This window comes from Copidosoma floridanum, unplaced genomic scaffold (genome assembly GCF_036245765.1).
Source record: "Copidosoma floridanum isolate Cflo_tuat_1 unplaced genomic scaffold, Cflo_Japanese_pri ptg000032l, whole genome shotgun sequence".
NCBI classification, from domain to species: Eukaryota; Metazoa; Arthropoda; class Insecta; order Hymenoptera; family Encyrtidae; genus Copidosoma; species Copidosoma floridanum.
Genome location: NW_028321909.1, coordinates 6,407,348 through 6,420,417, shown reverse-complemented (window position 1 = coordinate 6,420,417; position 13,070 = coordinate 6,407,348). Strand labels below are relative to the sequence as shown.

At 39.8% G+C, this 13,070-nt stretch overlaps 2 protein-coding genes across 11 annotated transcripts in view; both read right to left on the bottom strand.

Annotated features, from left to right (window-relative positions):
• Positions 1–3,140: 3,140 nt before the first annotated feature.
• Positions 3,141–5,350, bottom strand: LOC106639362 (S-methyl-5'-thioadenosine phosphorylase). Its single transcript, XM_014352927.2, has 7 exons — positions 4,951–5,350; positions 4,787–4,880; positions 4,355–4,515; positions 4,063–4,283; positions 3,760–3,962; positions 3,476–3,685; positions 3,141–3,390 (listed from the first exon to the last, which is right to left on the bottom strand). Exons 2-7 carry the CDS (start codon positions 4,805–4,807, stop codon positions 3,358–3,360), a joined length of 849 nt encoding a protein of 282 aa, XP_014208413.2. The 5' UTR covers positions 4,808–4,880; positions 4,951–5,350; the 3' UTR covers positions 3,141–3,357.
• A 1,154-nt stretch (positions 5,351–6,504) lies between these two features.
• The window catches only part of LOC106639391 (NAD kinase), a 37,516-nt gene continuing 30,950 nt past the window's right edge, over positions 6,505–13,070 (bottom strand). For 9 of the 10 annotated variants that reach the window (XM_089597329.1, XM_014352997.2, XM_023392835.2 and 6 more), the window contains 6 exons: positions 11,866–11,995; positions 11,160–11,285; positions 9,630–9,801; positions 9,199–9,551; positions 8,524–8,606; positions 6,505–7,612 (listed from right to left, as the gene is read on the bottom strand). In XM_089597329.1, the coding sequence (XP_089453455.1) occupies positions 7,420–7,612; positions 8,524–8,606; positions 9,199–9,551; positions 9,630–9,801; positions 11,160–11,285; positions 11,866–11,995 (1,057 nt within the window). In that variant the 3' untranslated portion in view covers positions 6,505–7,419. Of the gene's footprint in view, positions 7,613–8,380; positions 8,464–8,523; positions 8,607–9,198; positions 9,552–9,629; positions 9,802–11,159; positions 11,286–11,865; positions 11,996–13,070 lie in introns of all 10 variants that reach the window. The other variant, XM_089597330.1, reaches the window with a different exon arrangement.

Genomic DNA, 13,070 nt, shown 5'->3' with positions numbered 1-13,070 from the left:
TATTGACGTAAATTAAATTGTACATATACGTGTGTATTTATTCGCGAAATTCATACGCCGAACAAATACACGACGAAACAATGTATGCGCGTGTGAAGAGAAAAAGTCGGACAACGTGCTTCCCAAATGGTTATTTTTCTTTTTTTTTAATAGCTTCACAATAGTATACATTTGGCAATGAATTGGTGCAAAATCTCACTTGCAACGATTGTCCGACTCTTTCTCTTACGAGTGCTGGTGTCGATGCATTTATGAGTGAAAATAAATTTAGTGTAAATTGTATCTTTTAAAATTAAACAAAAACAAACAAAAAAAAAAAAAAAAAACCTTAAAACGTATCGTCGCATTTGATTAAAAGTATCGGCCATTCGCCAAAGAGGTTCTCTAGTCCCTCGCGAGAGTCTGAACAGAGCAAGAAAAGAAAAAAGCGTAAATCTACTCGACATCAGAGAGAGAAGAAAAAAAAAAAAAAAAAAAAAAGAGTAGGGAAGCAAGAGGCTGAACAAGACATGATGATAACGACAAAAACATAAGAGACTCGGGAAAAGCCTGTCACGACTTCGCTTTCCCTCTCACGATACACATTACGCGCGCGCGCGTGCATCCTCGTGCTTATAAACCTGTAAATAATACACATATATATGTACGCATGGGTATATAGACCTTCGCATGAAGTCCGCGTTTGTTATGATACTACCGTGATATTAATCAGGCGGGTGCGCTTTATAATAATTATTATAGCAACGTGTATGTGCCTCCAAGTATGATTACGCTCGTAGATGTAAGTGCGCTGAAGAGATTTACGGAGAGATTGTCAGCGAGTTTGATATTTGTATTTACGTTTGTTACATTTATTAATTATGATGAGGAGAAGAAAGAAAAAAGAAACGAAAGATAAAGGTGCGAATAGTAATAATAATAATAATAATAATCGTTATATAAATTGAAGAAAACATTTTTGTCTTGATTTTTCCTTGTCTCTTTTGTAAACACTGTTTTTCTCCATTCCTTATCACATATAAGTATGTATAAAAATGGAGACAGGGACGCATATACACTGTGGGGAGAGAAAGACCTTGTACTTTACACTCTCAATAATCGTGCGGTAAATCGCACACATGGGTGTACGCGTGCGGGACCGGGATTGACATGTGGTAAGTGCATAATTACACACACACCACCGTGAAGCCACAATACACACGCCTTCCATTTTTTTCAGATCAATTTTCAAACTGCGCATTTATAGCATGTGCTACACACGATCTCTGTATCCATACAGTAAGTGTACTTGAAATTGATTGATTTGTCCTACCGTATTTTATATCCTATGTCACTGATGTTGCTAAAATCCACGTATTATTTCTGTTTTAATTGTAGCTTTCAGTATTTATTGATGGACCAACGAGAAACGTAATGCAAAATCCTTCGGCACGAAAATATCTCATGTTCAGGTACGTATGAATGGCGGAAGGATGTAGATGAAGAAAAAAAAAAAAAAAAATTCAACCGAGTTAAATATCCCAATGGCGATCTAAATGGTCAATCGTGCCAAGTGTGCGTTTACGCGCGAGCTCGTTTGGCCACTCGTGCGATTTCATCATTGACACGTTTCATTATCTCCCAACGAGATTGCAAACAATTGATACTCCTTACTCGATCCGGCTATGTTATTACTGAGCCTATCCAGCCATAATATGACTATTTTGAACGACTCTCTGGTCAATGATATTTAATGCAAACGAGACTTGAAAAATATTTGTCCCTACGCTTTTTAATGGTACAAATGATCCCTCTCGTATTAAAAAAAAAACAACTTTTAAGTGATGCAACTGAATTGACGTGTATGAAATATGTATTCACACGCGTAACCATAAGAAACTTCACGAAAAACAAAAAAAAAGAAAAGAAAATGCCACACACGGAGAAAAAAAATTTCACCTCGCATAAACACACACTGTGGCCATTATACGCATAGGTACCGCAAGGCGAACCTCGCGGGCAGCTGTGCTTTTATTATCCACCGATTCGCGATCCACACCGGCGGTCGAGCTGCGCGCGTAACCACTTTTTCGAAAGTCCCGCGCTCGCGTTGCGCGCCTCTCTTTACATATAATATACGTGCATGTGTAACATTACGTGTACGCGCTCGGGGCACGTACGCCTCCTTAATTGACTTAATTGCGCTTTTCGAGGAAACTCGATTATTACTTTTTTTTTCTTGCCCTCCCCGTCTCGCCGCGTTATCGATTTGATTTAAAATGGTTTCTCGCGGCGCTCTGCTGCACACGGGTACACTTTGATATTATTGCCAACGAGGGCGCATTTAAATATAATGTCCCGGTATACACACTGCAGCTTTTTGCCGGTCACTTCTGTGGTTAGAAAGTTATTGGGGATCGTATACGCGAGGGATAAATTTCAGAATGTCTTGTCCTTTTTTTTGTCACTCGGTCGTCAAAAGAATTTTCCGAAAATTTCATCTTTTCATTGGGCTTCTGCGTAAAGAAAAGTAGAAAAAAATAATGTTTCGTGTACAAGATTATAATAATTGAAAAAAATCCATAGTGATACCTTTAAATTTGTGGAGCCATAAAAATGTTGGAATTACATTACATCAGTTAGTTCCATGGGAACGTAAAATGTTTCGAGTGTCGATGTGGTGTAGATATCAGATGCGCAAGTCACGTACTCGAGTTTTACAGTTGGTGTTGTCTTTGATTTACATGACCAACTGGAACACAACCAGTTTTAGGGAGAAGCAATTTAGACGCGATCGAGTTTCGTCGTCCGGTGACGCCGATGATGTCAACGCGATTCTCCCCCCGAGCAGCCTCATCGTCGCTTTGTGTTAATGACAGTCATTATCCGAACGCGTAACTCGACGACTTTTGCTCTGAGGGAAAAAAAATCACATTTACCGAATTACATAGAATTCCTCCGCGCTGATGGCAACTAATGGCGACTCGTTAGCTGATGTATGTATACTAAGTAGTAGGAGCAGCAGTCACCGAGATTTCTATCTGCGTGTAGAGTGTACCAGGTATATGTACTCATCGAAGCGCTACGGGTCACAAAACTCGTTACATAGCTTTAATCTCGGGAAACGATAAGACGCGTTTCAATGGGACTTTTTTTAAAACATAATGTATTTTATCTCTTTTCGAACCTCGAACGCATCTCGTGTTACGCAACCGCTGCCACTTGGTCGCAGGTGAATTCAATGATGTTTTCTCGGGCAATTATGGTTCTTCAAAATGAGGGAAGAAAAAAAACGAGCTGTGGCATCATGAAGCGTGTTTTTTTAATGCAAAATCGCTGTAAAATAAGAAGTATTTAATGCGACGTTTTCCGTGCTCCCTAGTGAGATACGTTGTTGGTTTTCAGCACAGTCTGTAAGCAGAGATGAACAAAAGGGAATTTTACTTTTGATCGGTCATGATTAATCGGTAAGTATTCAATCGTTGAAGAGGCGCACCTTCAAATCGTCGATTTGCCGATCCCAATCTTCTTTACCGATCAGCTCGACAGTTTTGACGATCAACTGCGTGACTTTACCGACGTTTTTCTTGAACTCCTTTATCACTTCAGCAGCGCACACTATGTCCTCGGAGTCCTTCCAGCAATCGTAGTCCGTCGCTATCGCCACCGCGGCGTAGAGCAAACCAGCCTCTTTCGCTAGATAAACCTGCAATCGACATCGTCGACTCGTACATTGTACTTATTTTTAAATGACAATGGGAATATTTCTTTTGTTCACACCTCCGGACAAGTCGTCATGTTTATCAAATGGCCTCCCCACTGGCGGAACATGTTGCTCTCGGCTTTCGAGGAAAAGCGAGGTCCTTCGATCGTCACGACGGTCGCCCCCTTTTTCACCGATATGTCCAACTCCTTGGCTGCTTTTTCCAAAAGATCTGCCACACGCGGATCGAAGGCTGGCTCGCAAGGTACATGGCACACTCCTGTACGTAAATTCAACAATTTTCTTCGATTTTTAGTTTTTTGTTTTTAATCCAAAATCCTCCTACGAGTTAAAAAAAGTATTCATCACACGTAGCTTACCCGAAAAATTTGCCGAAGTTCCATCGTAAAACGTGTTCTTCCGGTGGACGGTTCTGTCGATGAAACTGTCTGGTATCACCAGCTGTCCCCGACCGATTGACTCGGCCAGCGATCCGCAAGCCGTCGAGGCTAAGATGTGCGTGCAACCGACGAGTCGAAGAGCTTCGATGTTCGCGCGGTAGTTTACCGCAGTGGGGGCCCTTTTGTGACCGGACCCGTGCCTTTAATTAATTAATCGGACATGCTTTTGTATCTCACACTGGGGACTGGTAAAATGTGGTGTAGATTTTACCTGGAAAGTAGTACGACGTCAATTCCGGCAATGGTACCCTGACATAGGTGGCTCGACGGCAGGCCGAATTCGTTTTTCGCGTCCTCCTTTTTGAACACCTCGCTGGACTTGAAAAACTGATTCGCTGGATCGTCCAGGCCGGAGCCTCCGATTATTCCTATCTGCAATTTTTTATTTGTCCTCGTTGAATTTACTTATGTTTATTTGGTGATTCATTGAGTAAATATTGCAATTATATTCTTATCTCGCTCACGTTGTCGCTTTTTTTTTATAATTTAATCGCACGAGCAGCCAACAAATTGAATTTTAATCAAAGTGTAAATATAAGCTTAAAAATATTTCGTGTTGATTCAAATGCAATTTGTTTGATATATTTGAGTTGTGCAAACAAAAATTTAAATTTAGCTACGTTCGACATATGTATTTACGAACCTTAATCTTGTACTTTCCCATGTTTTTCTAAGATTGATCAACGGCTTCGGGTAATACCTTTAAAATAACTATTATTGTTCCCAGAACGTTTACACTGTAAAAAAAAAAATACTTTTGAAAAAAATTTTTTTTAATATAATCCGACTAATGATCCAGCTCCTCACAGTATATATCTCTATATCTAATGATCTACTTGTACTGTAGCTTTATTATCCTCAATATAAGGAGTTTATGTCACAACAGCTCGACTCGTGGCCTGCCTCGTGCTCGACTATCTGCTGTGCACTGTCAGCCTACTTATTTCTGCTATCAGACGCCGGTTTTGAATGCTCACCAAAATGGCGTCGTCCATACGTGTTTCATTGCGTGGGCGTTCTTGGCTTATCACAGTAGTTCACAAACGTTGTAAAAGATGGCACTATTTGAATTATTTATTCAATTTTAGTTTGCACATAACATTTGGTTTTCAACCGAATTTTTTATAAAAACTTTCACTGAAATATTGAACAAAAAAAAAGAAGTACTTTATAAGTGCTGTTAAAAGGATGATTGTCACGAGCTCGTTTCTTTCCTTATTCCACAGACAACTTGTCCACGCCCAACGTAGCTTACTGATGGCAAAGTAGGTCGCCGAGTCCGATCCGCGTCGCACACTTGTATTTAAATTTCTTGCAAATAACATATATTTTATAGGTAACCATAGAAGCCGGCATTCGTCCCGGTTTCGAGGGGCACGGGGCGAAAAAACCCTCGATTAACAAAACAGAGAAAACACAAACGCGTGCACTGTAGATAAACCGCCACAAGGAGACATGCGTACTCATATACCTAAGAAGAAAGAGAAACTCGAACGAGCTGTATGGCATTATTTAAGCGATTTGTTCCGGCGCAGTCGTGCGTTAATCAACGCGCTTTGCTTCCATTGTTATATATTTGCCGGTGTTTTGCTTTGGCTGATTTTTTTTTTTTTTTTTTTTTTTTGCGAGTCAAGGGTAAATTAAGCGCGCATGTGTCATTCATTATGTGCGGATTGTTTCGCTTTTCAACTTCCTGCTTAATCTATTATACCACATTAATTTTCCGAGTTCACGTGAATAAGTACCTATGTAGTGTTTTCAAAATTTGCCGTTTATTTGATAGAGTTTTGCTCAAACAAATGAAAATCGCTTATCCGATTTCTCTGAAAAAAACGTCTGGTGTTACACTTGACTTATACGGTGTATAGCGGACGCCGTGAACGTAATATCGGCGCGACAAGAAAAATCGGCGAATAATGGAGTGACTGCGGCCTTGGTATTACAATAAAACGAGTGGCTGGACGAGACGGATATCTATAACATACGAGTGAGGGACTGGCACGCGCGTACGTACATGATCATCTAATCTTTCTTTCTTTCATTTTTTTTTCTCTGGTGAAATCGATCGGGTTCACCTTGCGTGCAATTGTACGGATCTTTCTTCTGTTTACAGTCCTTCGACATGAGCGCTGGTATTGTTGTTTTTTTTTTTTGCATTTTTCATGTATCGGTTTTTTTTTAATAATGACTTCCTGTGTTCTGGATGGCATTGAATTTGATACTGTTTCAATAATTGATTCGAAGGATAACCTGAGAGGTAATGATCGTTCGTTGTTTCCTCCTTTCGGACTGTCAAATTTTTTTTTTTTTTTTTTTTGCGTATCCATTAACAGGTACATAATGAAGAGTCAAGTCAAAATGTTATGTACAAAAATTACTTTTATTAAAAAGAATATAGGAAATATGATTCAACATTTACAACAAGTTTCATCTAGAAGGTGTTACCTCTTTGTCTCACATCGGTACGAAATAACATGACAATGGATAAATCTGTTAATCCTACTTTGTGTGTGTGTACGCGTGGACCCACTAGATAGATATATATATATTTTTTTTGTTTTTCATTATTTGTTTCAACATCTCTCCCATCGTATTACTCAACATCGCAAGAACATGATCCTCCGTTCATATAATATTGTCATATTGTAGCTTCCGGCTCGGCAAACAGCGTGTACAGTTTTTTCGCTCGAACCGTGCATGAAAATTCCTTAAAACTTTTTCGCAGTGATAATAATGATTTCATTTCTCTTTTCTCTCCTGCATTTATACAACCACGCTTACAGCAACATTCAAAAAAATCTGTGTATGGATACAATATAATATGTATATAATATATGTATATTCTCATTGCACTTCCTCACATGGAAGGACCCTCGAGTCTTCCGTTCGCATTCTCTCCTCATCGGAACGCTCTACGCGTAAATTTGTTATCTTTCTTAGAAAAAAAAGAAAAAAAAAAAAAAAAAACATTTCAATAGTATGTATAGTATGTGCACATTAGCTACTCTGTATCTCTTTGTATCAAATGTAACCCTATACTATGTCGACGGAAGATGAAAAAAATTTTCAACCCTAGCAAATTTACAAAAATTCGATCGGCTGTTTTTCAGCAAATGTGTGTCTTGTTTGTAAAAAAAAAAAAAAAAAATCGCCCGCAAAAATAAAATACCGAAACGGTTTTCTTCGTCGAATGAATGCAACATCTCAGCTGAGTTCGCAGGGCTTCGTTCTTCCCGCTCTCTTTCCACCAAGGAGTCGCGGACACGTGCGTTTTCTCTAGCTGTCGCGATCGAGAGAGTCGAGGGTGTCGTTGCTGGAGGAGTGCGTGAGATCGCTCAGCTCGTCGAGGTGCTTCTGCTTCTTACGGACGTTCCAGTGCAGGCACTCGGCCAACGAGTCAAACCAATCGGTTATCTGGTCTGCCGCGCAGATGGACGGCACCGGGTAGATCGACGTTGTTACTCTCAAACTATAATTTCAGGTGAAACAGTCAAATTAATGGTCAAAGACTCCCTTGTTCGCTTCCCTTTAGGTCATTGAAAAAGTAGATTTTCTTATGTTGATTAAAAATTTTTTTTTTTCTTTACAGAGAAACCAAATAATAGGAAAGCACTTTTGATCGCATAGATAATGATATCGAGACAGTGCAAAAAAAATTGCTTCTTGAGATACTACCTTTTTTGACTCAATGACTTAAAAAAGCGTGACATGCATTTTTTTTGCTTAATCGTAAAAGAAAAAGGAATAAAGTTATGAAAAGGTGAAATAATATGTACAATAATCCCATCACCTGTACAGCCAAGGCCCACAGCCCAAGTCTCATTCGGGTATCATTCGGTTTAAAAGATGACTTTGTTTTTGATGTCGAGACATAGTTTTCTCGTTAAAGTACTTTTTGGAAAATATCGAGTGCGTAAATGTACGTGAAACGTGACTTTGATAAACTATACGTATGTACCACTAAGTTTTTTCTACAGACAATGTAAATTTGGTTTGGACATGCCCAAGAAGGAATAAAAGATAATCTTGTATCATATGCTTAAAAGTGATATTCTAAAAAAAAAAAAAAAAAGTTATCGTGTTTTAGCGATTTCCAAGTGGCAAAAGAAAGTCAATGAAATTTGGCAGATGGATGAAATAGAGGCGTGTAAAAAGCTGTCACGGTAGCAGCGAGTATACAGGACGTTAAAAATTCATCTAAAAAGCACAAAAAAGGCTTTTATTGCCCAAGACGGACCTGTCCCCGACGCGTAGCTCTTGCTGGTTACGACCGTCGAAGGAGACATAGGCTGTGTTGCGCGCCTTGCTGTTGGCCATTATCTGCGAGACAAAAAGCAAGAGAAATCTCCGTATTAATTAAATGTTTTTCAAGCATCTCACCTGTCGCCGTGAAAGAGCTCCTGTCGATTTCTACCGTCAAACGACACCCACGACGTGTTTCTACTGTCCGGTGATACTGAAATCTATACAATTTCGATCATTGATGTGTTAATTTGTTATTACTACTTTTTTTGGACATGATATTTATAAAGTTTACGAGAAAAAAAGTGAATGGCTTTGCAGAAGCGGAATTTCATAACATTTTGGAAAGCAGTGACTGGCATCGCACAAGGGAAGAAAATATCTTCAGAGCCATCTCGTAACCACTCGTAATCGAGGTATCGCAAGTATTTGTTGATATTCTCAATGCCCATCGATGTTATGTACGCTTGTAGCTGAATACATTTTTTTCTTTTATTTATTTATTTTGGTACACTCTATCCGCTCAAAAGGTGCAGTAATTTGAAGATGAGCATCGGATTTTTTATATAAACCGAATCAGACATCATATTTATACTCAGTAAAATATTGTATATCTCAGCTTTGGATTAAAAGAAGCAAAATAGCTCCTTAATGTAGCTGCAAAGTCATAAACAATAACATCGACATAGATAGAAAATTGGCAAATCTCTGATCTAAGACCTATTGGATTCATTGTCCATGTCTTCAAAGCAATGTATTATCGTTACCAGAGTGTAAACACATCGAAAACGTAAAAGCAAAACGAAAGCATACCTTGAGTTCGACGCCAGCCGGTACGACGATGGGCCGAAAGGACAGCGAGTGCGGGCAGATGGGAGTGATCATGATGGCCGGGACCGAGGGGTGAATCATGCTGGCTCCAGCAGCCACGGCGTAGGCCGTCGAGCCCGTGGGTGTGCTGACAATGAGACCGTCGCCCTGGACACTGGTCACGTGCTTGCCGTCGATGAAGAGGTCGATGTTGGAGAGGTACGGCGAGGGCCCGCGATCGACGACGACCTCGTTAAGTACCAGCAGATTGGTGGGCTGTTTCGCTGGCTGGCCCTCCTCGCCCTTCCTCATTATTATGCAGCGTAACCGGCTTCGCAGGGTCAAGGCTGCGTGACCTGGATGGGGATGTGTTTTTTTAAAGACTTTCGCTTCTCTGTCTGGATTACGTGGAGTGAGAACTTGCGTAACTATACCTTCTAGGACGTTTGTGACTTGTTCCTGAAAGTTGTCGAACTCGAAGGGCGTCAAGAAGCCCAGGGAGCCCAAGTGAAACGCCATGACTGGTGGGACTGACTGCTGGAACAAGAGACTGGCGTACAGGAGCGTTCCGTCCCCGCCCAGGCAGACGATGAAGTCGATGCGATCCTAAAACAATCGTTAGTCTTGAGTCGTCGTCAAGATGACTCCGTAATGGACTTTCGACTCAAAGTTTTGGCAAATGTGAATTGAGATCATTCAGACGTTGAGTAAAAAAAATGATGAAAATTGTAAAGAAATTCCAGTAAAAGTTACCAGTCTGTACAGTAAATCGAGGAAAGCTAGCAAGTAAATTCCAGCTAAAATTAAATAATAATTTTTTCCTTTTTTGCCAACTTGTATCCGATGTATTGTGTACAATGGTAATTGTTGCTGGAATTTCTCTACAATTTTTGTTATTTTTTTCTCTCAGGGGAAGTTTCGAAATGTCTCAGTGTGAGCTCGGAAACTTTATTGTGCATGTGCAATACCTTGTTTCTTTAGAAATTCGAATCATTTGAAAAAATGTTCCGAATGAAAGATAAGCTAATGGCGAGCAGTGATTCATGAAAAATCGTTTCACGAATTAGTAGCAAATGTGCTATAATAGCCTCAATCGTTGTTAAATTCACCTTCGCCCATCAGGGGTCTGATCGCGGCATCCGGTACCTCGCTTAAGTAAGCAGTTTTTTTTGATAATCCCTATAAAATAACCAAAAATAGCGATAATGCGCATGCGTAGTTTAGGGGTTATCGAAAAAACTGCTTACTTAAGCGAGATGTCGAATGCCCCGATCACACCTGGTTTTTCCTAATTTTAAAAACAATGTAAGCACAATGAACCGAATAACTTGTACAATTTCATAACACGACTAATACATCTAACACATGATTTCATAATTTACATTATACCACTGTTATAAAAAATAATCAATTAATTAAATTTTTAATACAGTGTATAGTTAACGATAGCCGTTTCTTTTTATCTGCGTAAATAAAAATTTTAAAAAATATAATAGGTATTTAAAATTTTTGATCTGTGATTTATTTTTCAGTGATATATGCAATGACAAAATATAGCCTAAGGATTTGATAAAACTAGAAACGATGAATTTTCCGCAGTAAATCGTTGTCAAAGTTTGAATATAATCTCAGTGAAATTCAGATTGTACAAATCATTTCCGCTTGATCAGTAGGGCACTTGTGAGATTCAAAATTATTTATTTAACAGAGTGGCCAGTAAGCGCCCCGGGTCATTAGGTGACAGGCGCCTACTTAACTTTTTTGTGAACTTGTTAAGAGAAAAAAGAAAAAAAAAAAAAAAAAAAAAAAACCATGACAACGAAGTATAATAAGGTCCCATAACAATTTGAGCACAGGGTCATAGGTGCTTGTACTTTAAATGTACCTCCAGCAATGGCAAGGCACGACATAACCGAAGAGAACGTCCATGAGCCTGAAAAATCCGCCATAAAGACCATAATTACCTGGAGATCGTCTGTGCCGTCTCTGAAGGTCTGCAGTCTGTCGCGGACTCCTTGGAACCTGTGGTCCCTCGCTAAGGCCGGATCCTCCAACACCGAGGCCTCCACGAACACCAGCATGCGCTTTTCCTGCAATTCCACGAAGCACCGTATAATCAACCAAAAACGCGTGAATTCAGGATTCCTTTTGACTTTTTTTTTTCCCCTCCTTCATCGACTTGTTTATAAAAACGTCAAGTGACTTTGTGTATGGCGTAGCAATGGACCGCCCGAACGGTTGAAATTTTGACAGATCATAGAAAAAACGAGGACCTCTCTGGCAGCTTGTTTTTCATTTTTTTTAAGCGCTCGTCTAGTCGGAATAACGGGTTGTTAACTCACATACGAAAAAAAAAAATCTACAAGATTTACGACTCTTAACACTCGATGGTAATCTGAAAAATCGACAATCACCAGTAGCCCGCAGCAAGGAAAAAATACGTTTTTCTTCTTTTCTCAGTGCCACGTGCAGCTGATGAATCACACGAGGCTCTGATGATTAAATATTATTTAGTTTCACCACAAAGGGTCGCGACCGCGTGGCTGAAATTCACATGCATTAAGTCGCGGAAATCTTTGGGCGGCGTGAATTACAGGGTTGTTAATGATGATTCCTTGAGGGCCGTGGTTAATTGTTACAGAGAAAGAGAGAGAGAGAGAAAAGACTCACCTCTATCAGCCATGTGACGAGTTGCACGAACGGCGGCAACACCGACGAATCACGGACCTTCTTTATGACAAGGACAGTGAGCGGCGGTTTGTACCAGGTCAGCCTCTGCGAGGCTGGATCTTGGATGGTCCTGCGGATGATCGAACAATTGCGATTTGATTAATCGATCGTGGATGTCAACTCGCGACTGGGATCTTGGGCTATTTATTGTGTTTTTGTTTGGCTTTGAATGTCAATAGAGTTGTTGTTTGGAATTATTTTTGTTGGGATATGTATAAATGTACGGATGTAGATTTTGAGTGTCTTTAAACAACAAATGATAAACTTGTGGTGCGACTAGGACGTCAGTGATTGATTCAATTAAAAACTTAAATAAATCTTTATCAAAAATAGTTATGATTAAACTGAAATGAGATGGTAAATTGTAGTGTATAGTAGTGTTATGTTTATAAAACAAAAACATTAAAAAATATTTTACATATTTACTATTTTATTACTGACACGGCGACGCGACAATTTTCAACTTTTACAGTTGAGAAAAAAAACAACAATAATCCCGCCGAGTCGATGCGCTTCAAGACAAAGTTCACGCGTGTATCATTTTCCTACCATTGTCGATGCTCATCAATATTTAAACAAAAACAAATTACGATCATAAATCTCGAACGCAGCTTCTGCTCGATATAAAATTTCCAACAAAGGACTGACGCACTCACAGCGGCTCTCTCGATTCGGACGATTAGAGGCGCACTACTTCCACACTTGCACGTATGAATTAAATCTCGTGTGTGATCTTTCACGTGCGCACACGTGTTGAAAACTTGCAAGCTCACGCCGAGCATCTCATCAACTTGCTCGGCATTTAATTTTCTAGTCACCTGGGACGGGTTAATCATTTTCCCTGAGCGCGCAAAACGAGACGAGGGCAATTTACGCAATTTTACAATTTAATGACACGCGATTCCGGCTTTGGATCGCGATCCGAGGAAAATAAAGCACCGGATTGCACTTATTAAAGTTTTTTTGTAGTGCTTCGATTGCGCGGAATACGTTACACGCGATGCGGAGCGCTTACGTGACTTTGGACAGCAGAATCGATTACGCGTGTTGTTGGAGACAGGGAATGATTCGTGAATGAAATCCCTGGCTGATATCAAAAACTGATACCAATTCCTACAAGTAATTACAAGGAGAAAGACAATCCA

Bases quoted from the DNA above. Each gene is read 5' to 3' on its own strand.
- LOC106639362 (XM_014352927.2), bottom strand. From the start codon at position 4,807: ATGGGAAAGTACAAGATTAAG. The intron at 4,516-4,786 runs GTTCGTAAATAC...AAAAAATTGCAG, and splicing joins TGGGAAAGTACAAGATTAAG to ATAGGAATAATCGGAGGCTC. The intron at 3,391-3,475 runs GTGCGCCTCTTC...CTCTGCTTACAG, and splicing joins GGCAAATCGACGATTTGAAG to ACTGTGCTGAAAACCAACAA.